The 21,385-nt window shown below is 51.8% G+C and overlaps 11 protein-coding genes across 11 annotated transcripts; 4 read left to right on the top strand and 7 right to left on the bottom strand.

Moving 5' to 3' along the window:
• Positions 1-184: 184 nt before the first annotated feature.
• Aud_004259 (pyridoxal phosphate-dependent aminotransferase) lies at positions 185-1,318 on the bottom strand (the record flags this gene model as incomplete). The annotated part of the gene is made up of 1 exon (XM_043289199.1): positions 185-1,318. One exon carries the CDS (start codon positions 1,316-1,318, stop codon positions 185-187), a length of 1,134 nt encoding a protein of 377 aa, XP_043145134.1.
• A 462-nt stretch (positions 1,319-1,780) lies between these two features.
• On the top strand, positions 1,781-3,248 carry Aud_004258 (uncharacterized protein; the record flags this gene model as incomplete). The annotated part of the gene is made up of 3 exons (XM_043289198.1): positions 1,781-2,254; positions 2,332-3,045; positions 3,117-3,248. 3 exons carry the CDS (start codon positions 1,781-1,783, stop codon positions 3,246-3,248), a joined length of 1,320 nt encoding a protein of 439 aa, XP_043145133.1.
• A 297-nt stretch (positions 3,249-3,545) lies between these two features.
• Aud_004257 (class I adenylate-forming enzyme family protein) lies at positions 3,546-5,542 on the bottom strand (the record flags this gene model as incomplete). Its single annotated transcript, XM_043289197.1, has 5 exons — positions 3,546-3,976; positions 4,044-4,165; positions 4,228-4,322; positions 4,402-5,159; positions 5,236-5,542. 5 exons carry the CDS (start codon positions 5,540-5,542, stop codon positions 3,546-3,548), a joined length of 1,713 nt encoding a protein of 570 aa, XP_043145132.1.
• Positions 5,543-5,838: 296 nt separating this feature from the next.
• On the bottom strand, positions 5,839-6,264 carry Aud_004256 (acyl carrier protein; the record flags this gene model as incomplete). Its single annotated transcript, XM_043289196.1, has 4 exons — positions 5,839-5,891; positions 5,956-6,004; positions 6,063-6,143; positions 6,199-6,264. 4 exons carry the CDS (start codon positions 6,262-6,264, stop codon positions 5,839-5,841), a joined length of 249 nt encoding a protein of 82 aa, XP_043145131.1.
• Positions 6,265-6,544: 280 nt separating this feature from the next.
• On the bottom strand, positions 6,545-7,555 carry Aud_004255 (HpcH/HpaI aldolase family protein; the record flags this gene model as incomplete). The annotated part of the gene is made up of 3 exons (XM_043289195.1): positions 6,545-6,903; positions 6,941-7,325; positions 7,388-7,555. 3 exons carry the CDS (start codon positions 7,553-7,555, stop codon positions 6,545-6,547), a joined length of 912 nt encoding a protein of 303 aa, XP_043145130.1.
• Positions 7,556-7,898: 343 nt separating this feature from the next.
• On the top strand, positions 7,899-9,023 carry Aud_004254 (uncharacterized protein; the record flags this gene model as incomplete). Its single annotated transcript, XM_043289194.1, has 3 exons — positions 7,899-8,164; positions 8,225-8,291; positions 8,343-9,023. 3 exons carry the CDS (start codon positions 7,899-7,901, stop codon positions 9,021-9,023), a joined length of 1,014 nt encoding a protein of 337 aa, XP_043145129.1.
• Positions 9,024-9,191: 168 nt separating this feature from the next.
• Positions 9,192-10,998, bottom strand: Aud_004253 (uncharacterized protein; the record flags this gene model as incomplete). The annotated part of the gene is made up of 5 exons (XM_043289193.1): positions 9,192-9,358; positions 9,410-9,643; positions 9,699-9,862; positions 9,952-10,757; positions 10,828-10,998. 5 exons carry the CDS (start codon positions 10,996-10,998, stop codon positions 9,192-9,194), a joined length of 1,542 nt encoding a protein of 513 aa, XP_043145128.1.
• Positions 10,999-11,425: 427 nt separating this feature from the next.
• Positions 11,426-12,845, top strand: Aud_004252 (uncharacterized protein; the record flags this gene model as incomplete). The annotated part of the gene is made up of 3 exons (XM_043289192.1): positions 11,426-11,556; positions 11,627-11,760; positions 11,824-12,845. 3 exons carry the CDS (start codon positions 11,426-11,428, stop codon positions 12,843-12,845), a joined length of 1,287 nt encoding a protein of 428 aa, XP_043145127.1.
• Positions 12,846-13,579: 734 nt separating this feature from the next.
• Positions 13,580-14,865, top strand: Aud_004251 (TauD/TfdA dioxygenase family protein; the record flags this gene model as incomplete). The annotated part of the gene is made up of 4 exons (XM_043289191.1): positions 13,580-13,790; positions 13,849-14,172; positions 14,238-14,612; positions 14,702-14,865. The coding sequence occupies 4 exons, from the start codon at positions 13,580-13,582 to the stop codon at positions 14,863-14,865; spliced, it is 1,074 nt and encodes a 357-aa protein (XP_043145126.1).
• Positions 14,866-15,219: 354 nt separating this feature from the next.
• On the bottom strand, positions 15,220-16,211 carry Aud_004250 (uncharacterized protein; the record flags this gene model as incomplete). Its single annotated transcript, XM_043289190.1, has 2 exons — positions 15,220-15,790; positions 15,862-16,211. 2 exons carry the CDS (start codon positions 16,209-16,211, stop codon positions 15,220-15,222), a joined length of 921 nt encoding a protein of 306 aa, XP_043145125.1.
• Positions 16,212-18,761: 2,550 nt separating this feature from the next.
• Aud_004249 (MFS transporter) lies at positions 18,762-19,472 on the bottom strand (the record flags this gene model as incomplete). The annotated part of the gene is made up of 3 exons (XM_043289189.1): positions 18,762-18,898; positions 18,982-19,095; positions 19,166-19,472. 3 exons carry the CDS (start codon positions 19,470-19,472, stop codon positions 18,762-18,764), a joined length of 558 nt encoding a protein of 185 aa, XP_043145124.1.
• Between the last annotated feature and the right edge of the window lie 1,913 nt (positions 19,473-21,385).

Raw genomic sequence — 21,385 nt, 5'->3', positions numbered from 1 at the left:
TGTTAATTTGAGGTTATATTTATGAGAAATTGCGGTATTCCAGGAGGATAGGACTATTACGAGGACGACTACTATACCACAGCCACGGAAAGGCAGTGTTGCCCTTCATATAGCCTATGATAGAAAGCAGACTGATTCCACTGGACTCCCTTTTAAATCCATCGCTCTCCCATCGAAACGAAGATCATTCCCGGAGAGCCTTCGAGATCCCACAAAGCCCCTGTTCCAGCTCCTGCCACGTCGGCCACCCATACCCCAGTCTGAAGAAGCTATCATCCCTCTCAAACCAGCCTCCTCGGCCGATATACACCCCGTGTCTCTCTAGTAATCTTGTGTAGAACGTCTCGATTCCTCCAACCGGCTCTTTCCTGATTTTGATGAAGCACATCACCCCTGCCTCTGGCTTAACCCAATCGAGCCACTCGCTCTCCTCAGCGACCCAACTCGCAACTCGGTCTCTCCGCTTCCGCATATCGGCAGTAGTCACAGCCAGTAGCTCGGCCCGGCGAGACAGGATCTGCTCAGCAGCGAGCTCGTCGAGGACACTCCCGCTAATGCTGATCTGTTCCTTGGCGGCAAGGAATGTTTCCTGGAGTCCAACATTGGTAGTAGTGAGCCAGCCGATGCGGATGCCAGGGACGCCGTAGGCCTTGGACAAGGAGGAAACGCTGATGACATGGTCACCTAGTGCAGCCGCCGACGGAATCGAAGAATCTACTCCGTCAGCGGACTCTGATGAGTACTTGAGCTCCGAGTACGTTTCGTCGACTAGGAGGTAGCATCCCTTCTCCTTGGCGAGGCTCGCAAGGGACCGAAGCTCGGAGGGGGTGCACATTGTGCCAGTGGGGTTGTTGGGGGAGCAGATGCTGATGAGTTTGGTGATGCCGGGGCGAATGGCGGCGGCGACGCGGTCGATGTCCAAGCGATACTGCGATTCAAACTCGAGGTCTATGAAAGTGATGTCGCATCCGATGGAGCGTGGGATCTCCAGGTTGGTGGCGTAGTTTGGACGAGTGACGACGACGTGGTCTTTGGGACCGAGAATGGCGGTTTTGATGATGAACAGCGACGTTGAAGCGCCTGCTGTGACGAGGACATGGTCCGGGTCGATCGGCCTGCCCGAGGCTTCGGCGACGAGACGGCGGATCTCGCGACTGCCCCGGTGTTCTGTGTAGGTCAGAGCAGTATCTGGGGGGAAGGTGATGGTCAACGACTTCAGTGTCTGATCTGATATGGCGCTCTCTGAGAGATTGTACTTGATCACGGCACCGACCTCCTCAGGCGCCTCCTTCTCAATGGGCATTCGTTGGTAATTCATCTTGTTGAGATCACTCTGGAGAAGGAACAGGGGACAATGGGCAATGGACAAGGGACAAGGAGTGCTTCTGCTTCGGGGGATGAGCGCGAACGGTGAAAATAAAGAGGGGGAAGGCGGGGCGGATTGAAATGTCGGACAACAGAGTCCTTAAACCGGACCATGACTGGTGAATGCTCGGTTGGACGAGGAGCAGCGTCCTAGAAGACCCCGCTATATGTACCTCAGACATTGATAACCATTAGAGTTACCCTTTGTGGTGTAGTCACAGTCTGCATATGGATAGGTACACCAACTGAACAACTTAAAGAATATGGCTAAAGACGATGCTGATGCCATACAATCTCCGGCCCGTTAAGCCCCCCCTCCTCTCTTCAGTCACTTCACAAGCGCTTCACCTCGTTTCTTTATCCTCAGTATCCGTCCTTTGCCTCCCACCAAGTCAATCATTGCTGCCCTCTCGCCATGGGGTCCAACATGCCCGACGAGCCCGTAGCGAACCGCGCTGCCAGCACCGAAGCCGCCCTGCTGGCTGAAAAGAATTTCTCGGCCCGAAACTATCAGTCGCTCCCCATCGTCTTCGCCCGCGCTCAGGGTGCCTCTGTCTGGGATCCCGAGGGAAATCACTATCTCGACTTCCACGCTGCTTCAACTGCCCTTAACCATGGCCACTGCCACCCGAAACTCGTCGCAGCGTTGGTTGACCAGGCATCACGATTGACCCTGACCTCCCGCGCCTTCCACAACGATGTATACCCCCAGTTCGCGGAGTTTGTGACCAAGCTCTTTGGCTATGACCGGGTCCTGCCGTCGAGTACTGGCGCCGAGGCGTCAGAAACTGCAATCAAGGTCGCGCGCAAATGGGCTTATAAGGTCAAAGGTGTTCCGCAGGACAAAGCTATTGTCCTTGGTGTCGCAGGTAACCACCATGGACGGACCGTGAGTAGCACCCTGGCTTAACGTGAACAAAACACGATCGTGGGCGAACCTTATTGACATCGATGTTTGTCTTATAGTTAGCCACGATCTCTTTGGCCTCTGATAAAATGTCGCGTGAAAACTATGGTCCATTGGTTCCGAATATCAGCTGCTCAATTCCTGGGACCGACAAGTTGATCGCCATCAATGATAAGGCAGCGCTACGAGATGCCTTTGAGGCAGCGGGCTTCAACTTGGCCGCCTTCATCATCGAACCAATCCAAGGAGATGCAGGCGTCATTGTGGCCGATGATGACTATTTACAGGAGGCAAGAGCCCTCTGTGACAAGCACAATGTTCTGCTAGTCTGTGATGAAATCCAGACTGGCATTGCGCGGACTGGAAAGCTCCTTGGTCACTACTGGAGTGGAATCAGGCCTGACATGGTACTATTAGGCAAGACCATGACAGGTGGCATGTGCACCATGTCCTGTGTCTTAGGAGATAACGAAGTGATGCTTACCGTCGAGCCCGGAACCCATGGCTCAACTTATGGTGGTAATCCGCTCAGCGCGGCAGTTGCCATGCGTGCTCTCCAAGTTGTCGAAGAAGAAGACCTGGTCAGACGTGCAGACCGTCTTGGTCAGATCCTTCGTACCGGTCTGACTGCTATCCAGGCCCAGACTCCGGGCCCTATTATCCAAACGGTCCGCGGTAGAGGGCTGCTCAACGCGTTCGTCATTGATCAGTCCAAGGCCAATGGACATACAGGCATAGAACTGTGCGAGCTGATGAAACGGAAGGGCCTTCTGGTAAGCAACCATCTCCGCAGCGGATTTTCTTTTTTTTTTTAGTATACCAGGCTAAACCCTCTTTTCTGCAGCTGAAATCGAGTCGGACAGGCGTAATTCGCGTCGCGCCTCCCCTTGTCATTTCAGACTCTCAACTCGACCAGGCGCTGGAGATTATCAAGGAATCCATACAGGAGCTTCTCGCTCTCCCCGCAGCTGCGTAGGACAAGGCTGCCTCTTGGGAAAATGGGCTTTCGGAGACTGACATCGGGGAGACAATACTGGAGGGTTGTCTATACCATCTATGAATGATACTGTGGGAGTAAGCAATAACCACAATCACTAGAATGCCAACCGCTGTCAAGAAAACGGAACATAAGCTATTAATTAGTTCTCCGTGAATGTAGGCATGCTTAAACCATCAAGGCGCCAATGTACTGTCTTGGTTCCAGATATCTTCATAGACTACGCATCATACCGTTATTCATGCCAGTCAACCTATCGGCGTAGTTCTATGAACTCTACCGGATCCCCGATAACTCCCACAACTTCGTCGTCTGCATCTTCATGAAACCACTTACATCCAAAACCTCCGTCTCCTCCCCACAAATCCTGTCCTCGCTATCCAGCGGGAAAAACATATGAATCGCCTTCATCATGGCGGTCTTATCCGACCATGTCCGGGGAACAGATTCGTGCTCTCTCAACGTCCTCAACACAGTTGGCAACTGGTACGCAGGGAGGCTCATTTTCGTAGCCATATCGTTCCGGATAGCCCGTAAATCCACTCCCTTACCACTGTCTTTCTTGTGAAACCGCACGAGCGCGGCTGTACGTGTGTCACACTGTGGATCTGCAACGGGCATGATATACCCCTCTGCGACGTATGGAAGTGCCGTGAGGGCAGCCTCGACTTGACCTCGGGGAACCTTGTAGGTGTAGAATTTGAATACTGCCACGGGAATGATGATTGTCAGCCGAGGCAGGAAAGCTAGAAAGAGGCGGGAGGGAATACTGACGATCCATGTTTGCCCTTCCTTTGAATATGTACCGTCCGTCTTGCAGGATGGCTAGATCTCCAGTCTTGAAAAAGCCTTCCGGGTCCAAACGTTTTGCCGTAGCATCGGGGGAGTTCAAGTACCTGCAATACAAAACTTGTTAGTACCTTTTATTATCGCGAGAAAAGGATATACCTCGACTCACCCGAGGAATAAAGACGGCGTCTTGACAAGGACCTCCCCTTCCTCGCCTTCAGATAGCTTCATTCTCACATTCGGAAGTGGTGTTCCCAGATCATCCTGGTCACGGCTGTTAGCCATATATCCATAGCGGCCCAGAGCCAACGGGGCACTGGTAATAGCGATGTCGAAGTCGCACCTCTACATCCCCCGACTCCATATTGCACATAGCTATCTCCTGCGTCTCCGTAGACCCATACAGCACCTTCAACGGCCGACCTCCACGTATCTCTCGCCAGAACTCCTTAACCCGACCCGAGGGCATTGCACCCGTTGCACACGCATCACGCAGGTACTGCGCCCCCATCACATACTCATCAACAACATCGCGCGGCAACTCGACAGACAGATGCTTCTGAAAATACACCATCATGCCATACCAAAAGGTCGGAGACAACACGATCTTGGTAGCCGTTTGCTCGCGCAACTTCTCCCAGATCAGATAATAGTTTCGGCCGAAGTTGTGGATCTCGACGCGGATGCCCGTCAGCAGCATCTGGAATAGCTTTGTGAAGTAAATCGACCAGAATGCGCCGCGCGGGATGATGCACAGCTCGTCGTTGGACTGCGGTGCTGCTTCGTCTTGTCGGGCGTACTTGTTTATTGTTCGGCGGGCGTGCAGTACGCCCTTTGGGGGGCCAGTTGTTCCTGATGTGAAGAATAGTATACTCGGGGTTTCTTCGGATACTGCGAGGGCTGGGTCGAGGGTATAGCTTGTGACCGGGAGGAGGTTGTTGTTGTCGGCGGCGTCTTCATTGCTTTCGATGATAAGAGAAGGGATCTTGACTTGCTGTTTGATCTGCGCAGCGAAATTGGCCAGCTCCGAGGTGGCGAGGAGATATCGTGCATCGCATTGCTGAAGAATGTACGATGCTTCTGCAGGGAGCGCGCCTGTTGCTGTTGTTTTTTAATACGCACATTGCTAACCACCCATGTTTCCAGTCAAACATGTTCTATAACGGGGAGACCTTACGCATCGGCACGACTACTCCGCCAATTGCCAGGATAGCAAGAACCCCAATGATAAATTCATATCCATTCGGAGCCAGGAGAGCAACATAGAAACTGCCGGGCTTATCTAGCTTAGGCGTGTCGAGGTGTTCTTGTAGCCTCTGTTTTAGTTTCACGGTGCCATCGAGGATTTGACGGTAGCTGAACTGTGTGCCACGGCTGGTGTCATTGACGATGATATTCGCATCTCTTTGCCTGGCTATTTTCAGGAGCCTGGAAAAGAGAACGTCGTCGGGAAGGGTAGGAGGTCGTAGGACGTGGGCCGTCATGATTGCAAGAGTATGCAGGCGTGAGGATTGAGGTGTCAGAGCTCAGGAACACTGGTACACCTGGGGATTTATTGATATTTGTGAGAAAAAGGGACCTGCTGCGGTTACACAGCAGAGTAGAGTGGGCGCCTCAGGGTCACAACACTATAAAGCTACTGTGCAGCTCATACCTTATTTGCAAACGCATCATTGAAGCCTGTAATAAGCCCACTATCTCAAGACATACTCTAGCAGTAGCTAACAGCAGCAGCAGCCGAGAGTCTCCAGATAATTAATAACCCCAATTCAATCGCCCTCTAAATTGCGTACCACCACAGCCTTGTCGCAACGTAGTCAATAACATCTTGGACTTTTACAAGACGGCCATGCGTTAGTCGCCGGAAGAAATTATAATAGAACAATCGATGACCTACTCGTAGTGAATCCGTCCGTATCCTCGTCCGTGATATAGATATCAAACCTCTAAGCCCCACGTTAGCAAGATCACTCACAAGCTATCTAACAATCATGGCCGTCGAACCTCTTGCAGGGCGGTTAATATCTGTGGCCTTCCAAGGCCGCCTACGGCCAGGCCATTCGTAAGGTCGGCGTCGGTGGTCAGCTAAACGGAGATCATGTTCAATACAACTCTGTGGATTATGTTTCCGACAGCATACCTCATCGACGGGCACTTTGAACTGTTTTGCGATGATGGCTTTCACGTTGCTTTCGAGGTTCGCCATTGGGGACTTGAACAAGTGCTTCGCTGGAATTGAACGGACTAAACAGCCAAATGGATGATAGTGGGATGTCGGAGTCGTAAGAGACGGGAACCTTGGTGCAGGGCGAGTTTTTGTTTAAAAAATAAGAGTAAAAGCAATAGTAACACTATATAACAACAGTCGTTCAAGCTACTATTGTCTATCTCGAATACCACTCTCCCTATGTCGCTGCAGATCAAGGTACCTGTGAGATTTCCCTTCCTTCCACCGAGCCACAAACAGTGTCGTCATGTCGAAGAAATCATTGCGCTGACTGAATTGGGACACCCGTTCCAGCGGCCGCATCAGTGTACGTCTGCAATGACTGGACGGCCGACGTGCAGATCGCATCAATGTCCCCATGGATGATGAACGCATTCCAGCCCATCTCTCTCCTAAGCTCCACCCCGGAAGGTGAGATGCCGAATCCCATAATGGGAAGGTGATTGGCCTTTGCCGCATCTCGGATCTTGCGAAGTGCAGAGAGAAACACAGCTTCATCGCCGTCGAGCGATCCGTGGGCTAAGTTCAGACACATGCGCAGATCGCCCGTGCCGACGAACAGACCGTCCACTGCAGAAGACCAGGTGTGGAGTGTTAGCGCATGGGCTGCAGACTCATCTAACAGATCGTTAGACGGTTTGAAAGAGAGACGTACCACCTGGGACCCGGCAAATCTCTTCGACATTCTCCAGCCCCTCTAGATCTTCAATCTGGCAAATCACAGCGGCATGTTCATTCCATACGTCATACGTTGTCTTTCCTTCTGGGGTTCGGTTCTGCTGCTCGCCGATCAGAGCTGCAGGGGGGAAGCTGCGGCCGCCCAGCGGTGGAAACCGGCACAGCTGCACCAACTCCTCTGCCTGTTTTGCATTCTGGACGTGTGGCATAACCACTCCGCCAGCGCCAGCGCCCAGGGCGTAGTTGTATAGCTCGGGTGAGCATCTTGGGATCCGGACGAATGGTACCATGGAGCCACTCGAGTGGTATTGGATCGTTCGGATCAAACTGACGAGGAGGGTTGCGTTGAGAGGCGCGTGTTCCTGTACGAGACTCAGATTCTGGGTAGGAAGTAATATTTCGCAGCAGGCACATTGGGGCTTACCGCGTCCAAGAAACAAAAATGGTACGGCGTCGCAGCAACAACTCGTGCCGCCTCTGGATGGGGGATTCGACATCCAGTGCCCCAGAGCAGCTCGCCGGAATTCAGCATGGCCCTGAAATTCGTGGGCTGGGCCAGGCTCAAGGCATTGTAGTCCTTTGTGTTGAGCATTTTGGCTTTCTGCTGTATGTGGTGTGGTGAGGATAGGGACGATTCGTTGGATTAAAAGAGACTAAATGCATTCCCTCTGTTTATGAATATATCCTGTGTATGCATCAGTTTGTACTGAACAGAGGCAGGGGTGGTCTGTGTCTTTTTCGACAGAACTTGGTTGCACACAGCTAAAAGCAGTTCTCGTCATCAGGTTTCTATGATCCGCTAAGTAATACCACTGTCTATCAGGCGAAACCATGGGAAGAGGCGAATATTTAAAGGTTCTACGTCTTCTTTAAATCTGCGATTCAACCATCCACCGTACTTATATCACCATTCACGGAGTCGTTAATCTTCAAAAATGGCGTTTCCCACGACCACCCGAGCAGAGCTAAACTCGATCTCTCTCGCCGGTCTTCTAGAGGGCGACGTCGATGCAGTGAACGATCTCGTGTCGGCATGCAAGACCAATGGATTCTTTTACCTTGACTTCCGCGATGCCCGCACATCCCAGACGTTGAAGCAGGTGGATGAGCTCGTTGACGTCGGAAACTCGGTTTTCAAGCTCCCACTCGAAGAAAAGGAGAAGTATAGCACCGAGAAGCATCTGCCATCAAGGCTTCAAGGGTACGTTTTTGCCTTCCCCCATTGCAGGGTTTCGTTCGCGGTAATGACGTGGAGTGCTAGATATAAACGAGCCGGCTGTTCTGTTGGACCCTTTGCTGAGAAGAAGGATGGCTACGAGAGCTTCTCGGTATGTCCCTTCCATTCCCGCCTCGCAAACGTTCTCTAGCTCAACATGTAGATTCACAACAACGGCGTCTTTGGGGACGACATCCTGCAGCTCCCTCAGGGCTTCCAGGAAAACCTACCCTTGGTGAAGGCCTTCATGAGCCAAGTCCACCTCTACACCGAATGCATCTTGTCCATCCTCTCAAAGGCTCTTGATCTCCCTTACGACCTGAAAGACTGTCACCGGAAGGACAAGCCATCTACTGCCAACATCGCCCTACTCAAGTACCTCCCATGGAGCAGCGACGCCGAGAAAGTCGGCAACATGGCACACACAGACATGGGGACGTTGACTGTCGTCTTCACCCAGTCCGAAGGGCTCCAGGCGTTACTCCCTGGGCCATCCGGAACGGACGAATGGTCGTACATCCCTCCGCGACCTGGACACGCCGTTGTGAACGTTGGCGACTCGCTGCGTTTCTTGTCCAGGGGGCAACTAGTCTCGTCTCTGCATCGTGTCGTGCCGCCGCCTCTGCCGCACTCGCCCGGACAGGACAAGTTCTCGTGCATCTACTTCCTGCGACCGGAATTCGATGTGAAGTTTACGGACAATTCTGGGAGGCAGATCAACAGTGTCGAGTGGCATAATCAGAAATATTCTCTGTTTCGTGAGGCCAGTCTTGATCCGACGGTGCATGGCGCCATGTTGACTGGGCGTAAGGGGTATCTTGGGGCGGCAGAGCAGACTGTCTAAGAGGGGACCGGGTTTCCATAATCGACGGTGATTGATTCTCAACGTTCGTATCAATTCATGTTCAGACCTGTAGTATCCATAAAGCGGTAGCCACTGTTGGTAGATGAGCTGAAGCGTTTTAGATACGTGCAAGAGTCCTAACCAGAACGAAAGTGGTGTTATTGTCCGCTACGAAAAGAAGTTCGTATGCTGCACATGGATGGGGGGAGTGGCTCTAAATTGTGACAGATTGTCGGTATAATTTGCATCCCGATACAACTCATCAAATTGATCCATGGCAGCATTATATCCAGCATTGTCAAAAAGCCCTGAATAGGGGGATGGGCTCAAATCCACTGCTTCCTGTTAGCGTGCAGACTTGGGGACGCAGGAAAGTTATGACGTACTGTTGCTGAACGGATCATTATATGGAACCGCATAGTCATCTGCTATAGAACGGCAGATACTGACACTGGTGGGCTGGCCTAGTGGATTCAGCGTATTATTGCCGTCCGTACTGGCAGCCAGCGACTCCGGGGGTGTAGGGTTTTGGCCGGGCTGTGCAGTTCGTGCATTGCTTGGTAGGAGGCTAGGGCTCGACGTCATCCGCGGCGACTTGCGGGAACCCGGCATGATCTCTCCTTAATTGGATAGATAAGCATTGTGACGGCTCACTCTGACGATTCAAGGCCTTACCAGAAACATCCTTGCGCTTCCTGCCTGTCATATCTCTCAATGTCGCCGCGATGTGGTCGCCCAGTGCTGAGAGTTCAAGGTCTCTCACCAGGTCATCGATACCCAGACTCTTCAGTTTGATGACGGATGCGTGCTTTCCCTCCTTGGTGCATCTTGATGTGTACCTGGAGGGACTTGCTGAGACTGAGTTGCTTGAAGAGGGGTTGGGGTGTTTTGGGGGTTGGGGGGTGGGGAAAGATGGGGGGAAGCATACGCTGAGTGAGGCACGTCTAGAGGTAATGCGATAAGATATCCCAAGTCGGTTGGGTTGTTCCTGAAATTGTCGGCCCACTCACGGTACTTGCAGCCGTGATCAACCCAGTTCAAGCTTTTATTAGCGGCCTTTTGGTTGTGGAACCGGTGGGGAAATTCCTGGCAGAGCTTGTTTGCTAGTGCAGTGCGCAAATCCCGGATCCAGTGTGTGCCTGTGTGGAACCCGGCCTCGACAACGTGCCGGTAGATGTTGTAGCATTCAAATCTATGGTAGATCTTCATACAGTCGCGCATGTCCGCGTTATCTTCTTTGGTGGCTATCGCGGCTTCCCAGCCCTGCCCGGTTGGGAAGGCCGCTTTGGCTTCTCCGATCGCACGCAGGAATCCTCCGCGGTCTGTTTTACAGTCTTCTAGGAGGCGTCTGATCCTTGGCGAAAATGTTATTGTGCTGAAAGTGTCATCTTCGGCCGCAACGTGGAGGGGCGGTGGCACTCCTGTAGCCGGCGGTGTTGGACTGATGGCTGCAGGGGTTGCGGTGGTATTTTGATCATCGATATCCGAGCCAGGAGTGGTGCTTTGGCTACAAGGGTCGGACTCTTCCGGCCTCGGTCGGCCAAATGACACGTCTGCCTGGCAATCATTTGCCTCGGGGATCAGCGCGCGAGCAGGGTGGACTTCGGGCGACCTTTGTTGGCGGGCATGCGAAATAGGAGAAGGCTGCTGGGCACCAGCTTTGGATGCCCGAGAAGACACCGAAGGCACATCGTCTTGTCTTGCAGGTGGAGCGTGGCAGGAAATAAACCGGTTCTATCAGTTCGAGCTGGAATTATCATCCCAATACGGCGGCACCGAACCACAGGAAGCAAGGGGCACTAACCGTTTTGCGGTGCAACCATAAGCTGAACAGGCGGTCTAAAGCTGAGCTCTCTGTCGCTGGAAGAAGCTCCAGACACTTCGACACTTGATCAGCCGAGATGCTGGCCTCATTGGCCCTGTAGAATCGAGCCAGCTGGACTAGTAGGTCTTGTAGCCCTGTTTTCGAGCTCATGCTGGCACCCTGAGGTCCCCAAGCTCCAGGATCCTTATCGCCATATAAGTGCTGGCGGACAGAAAATCGGTCCTCGAAGCATTGATGTGATCCTTCATCTCTGTCTGCAGGTGGTGCATTTTCATCACATTACTGACCCACATCTGCATGATTTTGTGTGTAATTCATGCAGATGTGGGTCAGTAATGTGATGAAAATGCACCACCTGCAGACAGATGCTGGTCAATCACTGCGGCCCGGTTCGCATCCTCCAGTCCCTCTCAGAGCTCTTCTCTAGTGCTTGTCTATCCTCATCAAGGCTGGCTGAAGGCTTCCTGAGATACACCCGTAGTGCGTTGCTTATAAGCCTTCTTGCTTCTTGTTTGCTGTAATTTCTATTCCAAATCGGATACATATCCTGCTCGATTTTTCCATCATTGTTCCAATAATGACTATCACCAAACATCGGCGCGACTTTGACATAGAGACTGTTCGGAAACAATTCCCGGGCCTTGACAAAGGGTCCGTCTGCCTGAACAATGGCTCCGGTGCTCTGGTGTACAAGGGTGTCATTGAGAAGTAGGTTCTTCTCGCCAACAGGAAGAAATGGGACGAAAGATGTATTAAATTGACAATCAACAATCAATAGCATTGTTCGTACCATGTCTGCACCCCATATGAACCTGCGTGGTCTGGACTCAAAAAGTACGGTCGACGTCAAAGAGCGTGCTGCCCAATACGCGAAGCTTGCTTCCTTCATGAATGCGGACCCTGATGAGATCGGTAAGCGATCGTCTTATAACTAGATCGGATACTCAATTCCCCGTCTGACCCCCGCTCTGCTAGCGTTTGGCCCCTCCACGACGGGTCTTGTACGGAATCTGGCCGCCTCTCTCCGCCCTAGTCTCAATGCAGACTCAGAGATTGTCGTGTCCGTGCTCTGTCACGAGGCAGACGTCACTGCGTTTGTTGCCCTGGCCAAGACTCTAGGCATCTCGATTAAGTGGTGGGCCCCGGCCGGGGGCATGGGAAACAACAGGGATCCTAAACTTAGCCTCGACACCCTTCGACCTCTCCTGTCCCCTAAGACCCGTCTTGTATGCTGCGGGCATGTGTCCAACATCACCGGAACTATCGAGAATATCAAGGAGGTTGCAGACCTCGTCCACACAGTCCCTGGCGCGTTGATCTTGGTGGACGGGGTGGCATGGGCTCCTCATCGCCCGATTGACGTGAAACAACTCGGGGTTGATTTCTATGTGTTCAGCTGGTACAAGGTATTTGGTCCTCATATTGCGCAGATCTATGCTCGCCGCGACGTCCAAAAACGTTATCTTACCAGCCTCAACCACTACTTCTTTGACTCGACCGCTCTGAATGTGTGCTTGGGACTGGGAAACAGCTGTATTGAGCTCGAGCACGCGGTCACCCCGATCATCAGTTACCTCGCGGATGATGTTGGTTGGGATGCTCTCATCCGCCATGAGGAAGTCATCACAGCTGAGATCCTTGCATACTTGACTGCGCATCCGGATCTGTATACTGTGTATGGATCTCACTCGGCAGACCCGACAGTTCGGGTCTCCTTGATCAGCTTCACGGTGAATGGGATCGCGTCTGACAAAGTGGCTGAAGTAATTCATGAAACCTCCAACTTTCGACTTATCAGTGGTGACTGTTGGTCTCCTCGCACAGTTCATGATGTTCTGGGGCTGCCAGAATACGGCATGATTCGGACAAGTCTGGTGCATTATAACTCTGTGGATGAGGTAAAGGCGTTCGTACAAAAACTGGATCAGGTAGTACGCGACCTGAAGCAGGGACTGTACGATGACGGAAAGGTATCAATGGCCGATCTAGATGATTAAATAGATAGGCAATATCAGATGGCTCTGGTACGTTGTCCTTGTTAGATTGTAATCCCAGAACAAACCGGAATCATGAAATTCCCCTTGTTAAAACTGGCCAAAATTCAGTCAAGCTAGACCGTCTCATACACCAGATCCGTATTCAACCCAAGCCTCGCACAACAGCCTCTGCATGATTACCCTCTTCTGCTCCGGACTTGCCAAATACTCCGGTTCCCGGGGTAGATCATATTATCGGTGACACTAACGGACGTTCCCGGAACCCAAATCGCCCCAGTCCAGCAGCCACAGGTCGTTGAGCGATCAATGAAAGCCATATCGATGAGCTTGATTTCCTTCGTCCTGAATGAGCTCCGTTGGCACTTCGTTGCTCGAGCCAATAAGAAATTGAACAGGGGGACTGCGCAAAGGAGTTCAATCGCAAGTTACTATGACTGACGAAGGCAATTTCTCTGCTAGGCGGGGCATGGGGCTATGTATGATGAAGTATCTACTATAAGGGTATTCAGATGCCAACAATAATGGCTAGAAGGCAGTTCTCCTCACGCCGTGTGTTTGCGTAATTGGGAATGCAAATAAGAGAGCCCGCGGGCGCATGCCAGATCGCACCATGATCTCATTCCATGACCACCCTGGGCATAAATAGGGCTCGAACGGAAGAGGGGCTCGAAGGTGCATGGAAAAAAAAAATCATTTCGTCAATCAGTCAGTCAGCCTTGCTCCCTTGTTCCACCATGACCGTCACTCAGGATGCGCCCCGGATTCAAAATGGGCACGGCCAGAAAACACTCATGAGGGAACCGCTGAAGCTGAAGGGTGTTCTGGACAAATACAAGTCCTTTAATGTCACTCCCGCAATCGGAAAGGAATTCCCTGACGCTAACGTGGTAGAATGGATGAAGGCTCCCAACAGCGATGAGCTTCTGCGCGACTTGGCTATCACAAGTACGCATCCAACCCTGCCATTTTTGATACCGAACAGAATATAGCTAATGAGCTGTAGTCTCTCGTCGTGGCGTTGTTTTCTTCCGCGCCCAAGCTGACCTGACCGATGAGCTTCAGAAGGAGTTGGCGCACCGTCTAGGGGTTCTCTCAGGCAAACCCGACGACTGCAGACTGCACATCCACCCCCTGACCAAGCACAACCTCGACAAGGACCCAGAACTCAACGTCATCACCACCGACAAGGCCGCGAACCCGGCAGAGGACCTGTGGAAAAACAGACCGGCCGACATCAGAAACGCCTGGCATACAGACACCGGCTACGAGCCGAATCCCGCCGACTACTCGATCTTGAAGCTCGTCAAGCTCCCGGAAACCGGCGGAGGTATGCAGGCTTGTCGCAAGCTCTCCTGTCCCATCCAGTCCGACACTGACCGTTGCCATATATAGACACAATCTGGGGCTCCGCCTGCGAAATCTACGACAAAATCTCCCCCGCCTACCGCAGCTTCCTCGAGGGCCTAACTGCCACCTTCGCCCAGGCCAGACTCCCAATCTCCGCTGCTGCCAAGGGATTCGAGCTGTACGCAGAGCCCCGCGGGTCGCCAAACAACGTTGGTACTTCCCTCCGCGCCGTGCACCCCGTCGTGCGCACCAACCCCGTCACCGGGTGGAAGAGCCTGTTCGCGGTGGGCAACCACGTCGAGCGGATCAACGAGTTGACACCCGATGAAAGTAGGCGGCTACACGACTGGTTCCTGCAGATGATTGTGGAAGAGCATGATACGCAATTGAGGCATCGGTGGGAGAATCAGTATGATATCGGTTAGTAACCCATCCACCCTCCCATCCCGTACGGTCCGGTTTAGTTAGTTTGTATTTGATGCATCCGATAATAATCATCGCGGTCGCAGCCATCTGGGATAACCGCACTGTTTACCACTCGGCCATTTTCGACTTCGCTGGATTGGGCTGTCGTACGGGTCATCGGGCAGTGAGCATCGGCGAGAGACCGTACTTCGACCCGAACAGCAAGACCCGCCGCGAAGCACTTGCTGAGGAGGGGGTGATGTTCTAAGCGTAGCTGGGTAGCAATTTTTCTTTCTTGTAGGATGCTCGTTGTCGTTGTCGTTTTGCGTCTGAATCTGAGTCTATCGAGAGAAACAAAACCTGTCTCAACGTGCAAACTGGCCGTATACTGTAGTATGATCCGGAACTCATTCGCCGGGTATACTTCCTCTCCTGAGACCAATTGGGAGCAAAATAATGTCTTGGAAGACAGCTTGGCTTTTGCCTCTACCGTAACTCGCCACTGCCATGGTGATTATATAGTATTAGGCGACTTAGGCCTGTGGTGCATACTTGCCGGCGTGAAGGTTTTTCGCTTTATGTATATTGTACTCTTGGTACATACAATCTCGCTCGCCGAAAATCAAACCGCTCCTGACGCAACCTGATCACGATCCTCAGGATGGAAACACAACGCTCTCACCTCAATACTCTCTCTCGGGGCCTCATGTTCCGTCTCTGGGTTAACAAAAGAACCATGCGGCACCCGGCGCGCCCTCCCATCAACCTTGGAGTCATAAAACTTGATAAAAGTGACCATATTCGGAGGCTGCTTGTAGCGATAGTACCACTTGATATCCGGATTCGGCTTCACGGACCACGCCCCACCCACCCAGCCACCCTCTTGCTCAGGGTAAATAAATGGGATAGGGGAAAGGTCACTTTCGGAGCAGGATTTCGAATCCGCTACCGCTAGCGGGTGCTTCAGGATCGTACGGATCGGACGCCAGACGCTGATCATCTGGTAGCGGGCCTTGAGGAGCTCCGGGGCCTCGTCGGGGAACAGGTGGACGACTCTGGCGTCCGCTCCTGCATAGTTGGCATCGATGTGCATGGTATGGACGGGCCCACGGGGCTGGCTCCCGCTCGTCGTCCAGTCTTTGGGAGCTCGGCGGATGGTGTGGTCGAAGATGAAGATCCGAGAAGCACCCGTGCTGCGCTGGCTGGTTAATCTGCTGTGCTGCTTCTATATTCACTCCCGGTTCGCGTGTTTTGTTCTACTTACACGTCTTTGAGCAGTTGCTCTATCTCTGGGTAGTATTCTGCTCGGATCTCCTCGTCGTCGAGGAAGTCCTTCAGCCTGCTCTCGTGGTAGTGGAATTGGAATCCATGGCTGTCAAGGGTGTAGTCACGCTCATGGCCGCTAACATCGTGGATAGTGGCGGGAATGGAGATCAGAGGTCTGTCAACTGTTTCTGGCTTCCCAATCCATATTGGGGGGTGGGGAGAACCATCTTCTCTCTCTTTGTTAAAAGTGAGTGTAGTCTGAACATGGTGAGGCTTCTCGAGGACGTTTGGCTTTTCTGCCAGCAGAGAGCCATGGGGGGAGGGGGGAAGAGTAGCGGCTGAGGCCATGTGCAAAGTAGATCGGCCGAGATTGTAATATGACTCTGGTTTTCTTGAGCTGGGGGAGAGGAGGGGGAACACGCCGGAGTTAGGCAGCATATATATATATGTTGCGGTGTAACTAGATTGTCCTCTAGGGAAGCTCGATTTGTCAAGAGACGGGCGATCACACGATGAATGAGATGGCCCAGCCCGAGAGAAATATGGGTCACGGTAGCCCATGCATCCTGGTCACAGGGGTTGTGAGAGGAATGTCGATAATCAATCGAAAGCCACGATTCCTCTTCTTCGAGATTGGGCGTTACATCTCCTAATAAATACTGTATGCACCTCCAGTGAGCTGAGTGGCGCGACTGAATGAACCATCCTCCACCTTAATTTTGGCAGATGGGGAGGTGCTTACTGACTTCCAATATATATCCGTGAAAAGCCTATTGGAGCAAATTGAGAGATGACCAGAGTGAGAGGCGTCGTAAACATCAGGGAGCAGGGAACTCGGGAACTGGGAAGAGAATGGGGGCAGGCCTGTCGATGCTGTTGGCCACACTACAGCAATCGAGATCTGGACAGCCGACTCCCTCAGATTCCTCTCGTTCCAGATTACATGCCACCCAAAGTAATTAATGAACACACCAAATGGGGCGCTCAGTAAGAAAGCCGCGGTTGGAGACAGAGGGGTGTCTACCAGACTAACACTCATTCATGCGGCCCTAGAAAAAGGAAGCTGGAGAGAAGAATGTACCCTTGTCCCCATCTACAGCGAACAGGGGAACAGGGAACCAAAATAGCAGTGCTCTGAGTGGGTTGCGACAATCGCCAGCACCTATGTAATGGCAAACCCTGATACTGACAACACCACAACGGCTATTCTCTGCCAGATGTCCGAGAAAGCCTTCATCAAGGCATCGGTAGCTACTCCATTCCCATTCTCATACTGGTAGTGGTCCTCCGGACGAGAGGGCAACAGAGTCCCTGTCCCTTCCTCTGAGCACCTACACATTGGCTGTTGTGGCCTGGCCAGTCACAGCGCTATCTTTCGCCTGGCAGGAATCGTACTGGCGAGCACTGACAGAATCCCCAGTCCCCGCGTCACGATAGGCGGAACCTCGGGCGATGATTTCATGGCTCATCTGCTTCATATCCATTGAGCCTCATCTATAACCCGGCTGGTTGGTAATGTAAGCGGCGGAGTCGTATCGGCTAGGTATAGGTCGGCGCTGCTTCGGAAGGGCTAGCGACGATCAGGATGTCACACTACAGGGTTCGTACGAATTAGGAGGGGAGGCCAATTGCCAAATCGATCAGAATGAATCGCTTGAGGTCTTCTAGGTCAAGCGATTCCTGTGGCGCCTTCGCTGCCTTATCGCTGCCCTGTTGGTAAAGCAGCCGCCGTGACAGGTAGATTAGTTGGTTAGAGTGCTCGTCATAATATCGTCATCATCAGTCGCTATGCCAAAATGCGAAGACGCCAGCATCTCGCCCTTGGGGTAGCCTTCTAGGGCTCAAGACAAACACCCTAAATTCTATTAGTAAACCCGACCGTTATCTCTACCCCTGTTAGTCCGTGACAAGCACGACGTTATAATGGACGCAATGAGACAGAAAGCGCTCGTCAAAAGAAATGGCAGACCAAGCCAATGCCCCCCCAGAACCATTCCCCAGTGAAAAGAACCCGCGAAGAAAGGACCGGTTAACAACCCCCCCACTCCCTGCGCCATGGAAATTGCTGTGTATAAGCTTCCAACAGAAGTAGGGGGCACTAGGGACGTGGCCATGCTGCGCAAAGTTACAGGTGATGCTGAACCTAGCGCATTAATTATAAGGCCAAAGATCACGCCGATGGGATGGCTGGATATGCCCAGGACAAAGCAACCCACAACGAGAAGCCAGCAACTTATCTCTGATAGTAGCGAGTCTTTCTCACCAGTGCTGAGTTTGGTCCGGCGTTCAAGGTATGTATCCAAAAGCGGCATCAACACAGTCGTAAGAAGCAACTGGCAAATATCACCTAAGGTAAACACAAGACTTGCCTGGAGCACATTTAGAAGATCCATCAGTCTCCAGATACATTATGTATCGTCGTGTCACCAACTGCACTTACTGTACTGTAGTCCCATCTGAATCTTTTTGATGTGTACTGCAAAAGCGCCGACTTGGACTCAGTGCTTAAGCGCACAAGAAGAAACACAACGAGGAGGAGTATGATCACTGGATTTGTCCAGATGGCTCGAATAGACGCGGTGAGTTTTCGAAATGATGCGCGCGTCGCCCCCATTGCAGGCCGACTAGACAAGGATCTCATTTCCCTGTCCTCGCCAGAATACTTGTCAACCATCGAAAGTGTTTCCGGTATCGTCATCATAGTCAATATGGAGAGTATCAGGAGGAAAGACGACAGTATTAGAGGGTCCCATGAGCTCCGTCTCATCAACACAGCACCACCGGCGCCACCCAAGATAAAGGCCATCAAATCGATGGCCGTGAGCCACATGAGCCATCGGGTTCTATAAAACGCATGAGCACAAATAGAGTAAAAGAGCTTTGTGTTTGAAGTGGTCGTTACCGTTCCGCTCGAGGGACGACGTCCGCGATGATAGTATATGTGAGAAGGGTGCCAACAGCGCGACCACCGCCGATGACTTGAATGATGGGCGCCGCCCAGACCATACGAATAGGAAGGCTATCAGGGAATAGGTCTTTCAGAGAGTTGATAAGTGAGTGTCAGAGTTGGGCTTCCGGCGTCTATTCCCTCCAGCTATCTTGGGGGGAATGAACTCACAAACGATTTTGACCCAGGTATCGCTGAGGAGTACCCCAAGAAAGGATAGCATGAACACAGGCTTGCGACCGTATTTATCAGCCAAAATTCCATACGGAAGCGCAAGGAAAATTCCTACAGGCCATGTCTGTGAGTCGAGTTCGAGAGCATTGATATATATACTGCGATTTGTGCAGCATCCTACCTGGAATCTGTATGAGGGAGTCTCCCCATCCTTGCACCAACGCCAGTTCGCTTTGGACCGCCTCTCTCTTACAGTCAAGGGGCTGGTTGGTGAGATCTCGTTCCGGGTCATGGAGGTGTCTGCAGATGATGTTCTCGACGATATCTGTTTGGGGCGCCGCGATCACGGCCATAGCGAGCAAGAACTGGAAAGACACAGCATACACCCGCAGAATTATTTGAATGCGATACTGTCGTGTAGCCTTTTGGTCTTCGTATTCTGGTGGAATTAGCGGGGTTTCCACCTCCCGCTCGGTTCCGGGGGACATCATGCATAGAATGGTTTGTTTCTAGTATTTGGGTCTTTCTCTCTTTTGATGATGGGATTCGACTGGGCTTTAAGGAAGGGGGGGTAGCAGCTTTACACACTTTGCAGCTTCATAAGCAGGGTATCACGAAACAAATCGCCCGCACGAGTGCCCAGTGCGGTGTGTCAGGATCCAGATTAGGATCCAGATGATTTGCCAGCCTAACCAGGGATATGCAACCCATCATTCCATCTCTGTGCTGGTTCCATCAAAGCCCCGCGATCATGCAGATGGTGCGCATGGGGCCAAGGACGCCAGTACAACGGCTGTCAGAGTATGATCAAATCAACGGTTGACCCGGCCCATCCTGTGGAGTTTTGTAACCGAATGCGGTCATGGAAAATAATACCGTGGAGTGTTGGTTGGCGCGTGACAAGGAGTACTGAATGCATCTCACCTCACGACCTCCGCGATGTACAGGTAGTCTGTGGAAGGATATATACACAGGGCAAGGGCTCAGGAAGTGCACCAAGTATGCATTCTTTATTTATCTTGGTTAAATTTGCGGGAATGACTTTGTTCCTGAATCACACACAATATTTGCAGGACCTGCTGGATGATCAGGCTGTTCAACTGAGCTGTACAGCCCTCGCGAAGTTGTGTCCAAATTGGACACCAGTTAGGATCACGTGACATTGTACTAATCAATGTAGTAATCCTATGTCACATGACCTGGCTTCCTATCACACCCACGCTGCGGCCTCAGTTAGACCCCTTTAGTAATTTCTTACTGTCTAAACCTAGGTTATAGGTTGAATTAGCTTCTAGCCTATGATATTAGAAATCGCTCCTTAAAAAGCCAGCCAGATAGAACCAGCGGGAGCCAGTTACACTAGTGAGATTAGCTAGACTAGCAAGAAATAGCCAAACCATGGTCCGTAGTAGCTAAATATATAGAGTATAATAGGAAGTTAGGTTATATAATATAAGCTTACTATATTGATTAGTATAGTATCACATAACCAAATAGCTAGTGTATAATCTAGAAATGACTTTGTGAGGGCTGTACAGCTCAGTTAAACAGCCTCAGCATCCAGCAGGCCCTGCCCGCTACAAATTGCCCTGCCTGTCAGAACAGTAATGTAGACGAATGTTACCATATGCAGGGTAACAAATCTGGTCAGCAACTTAGCTAATAGGCACCAGTGCTTATATATTGCGGCCTTACGCGGATTGTGCCTCGACGAGTTGGTGATGACCTGAAAATCTATATATCCGGCCCTGATCCTTTGTGTTCCCGCCCATTTACGGTGCGCACTGCTCTTCTGCCCACACTATGATACCGCATGACAGAGTTACCCATCATCCACTGGGAGGTGGGTCATATTATTTCAAGGAGAACCTCCTCAGTTACCTGAATAACCGATGCCCTCAACCGGTAGTGGCCTTGCATGTCGGGTCACAGCCGAACTGCAGCCCGCATGTGGGTAATATAACTACGTTTGCTACGTGTTTTGCGCTCGCGGCAGCCCTGCAGAGAAGGTTTGATCGCAACGTTAGGATTAAATTCATTTTCGTGGACAGCGCACCGTCTCCGGGGCAGGAGTTCCTCATTAACGACGTGAAGTACCAGAAAAGCCTAAAGCAAACAGGGGACATTCAAACTTATCAGATGGCATTCGTCAAAGTTCTAAGTCGCTTGTCTGAGCTTTCCGGGGTAGTGTATGAGTTTGATACGCAGAGTTTCTGGCGTTCAAATCCTGCCTTTCCCAACGTCCTTCAGAGTCTCGTCCAACGTTACAGAAGTCTTGGACCCCATATGTCACCGGAGACAGGCAAGTTGGCGATTCGAGCGCCATGCCCCCACAAAGATTGCGGACTAGCAGACAAACACGGCATCAACAATCAGTATCATGCTGACGGTCGAATCACTT

The sequence above is a fragment of the Aspergillus udagawae genome, assembly GCF_001078395.1.
Source record: "Aspergillus udagawae IFM 46973 DNA, scaffold_3, whole genome shotgun sequence".
In the NCBI taxonomy this organism is placed as follows: domain Eukaryota; kingdom Fungi; phylum Ascomycota; class Eurotiomycetes; order Eurotiales; family Aspergillaceae; genus Aspergillus; species Aspergillus udagawae.
Note: the sequence above shows the minus strand (reverse complement) of the source record. Positions and strands in the feature narration are given on the sequence as shown.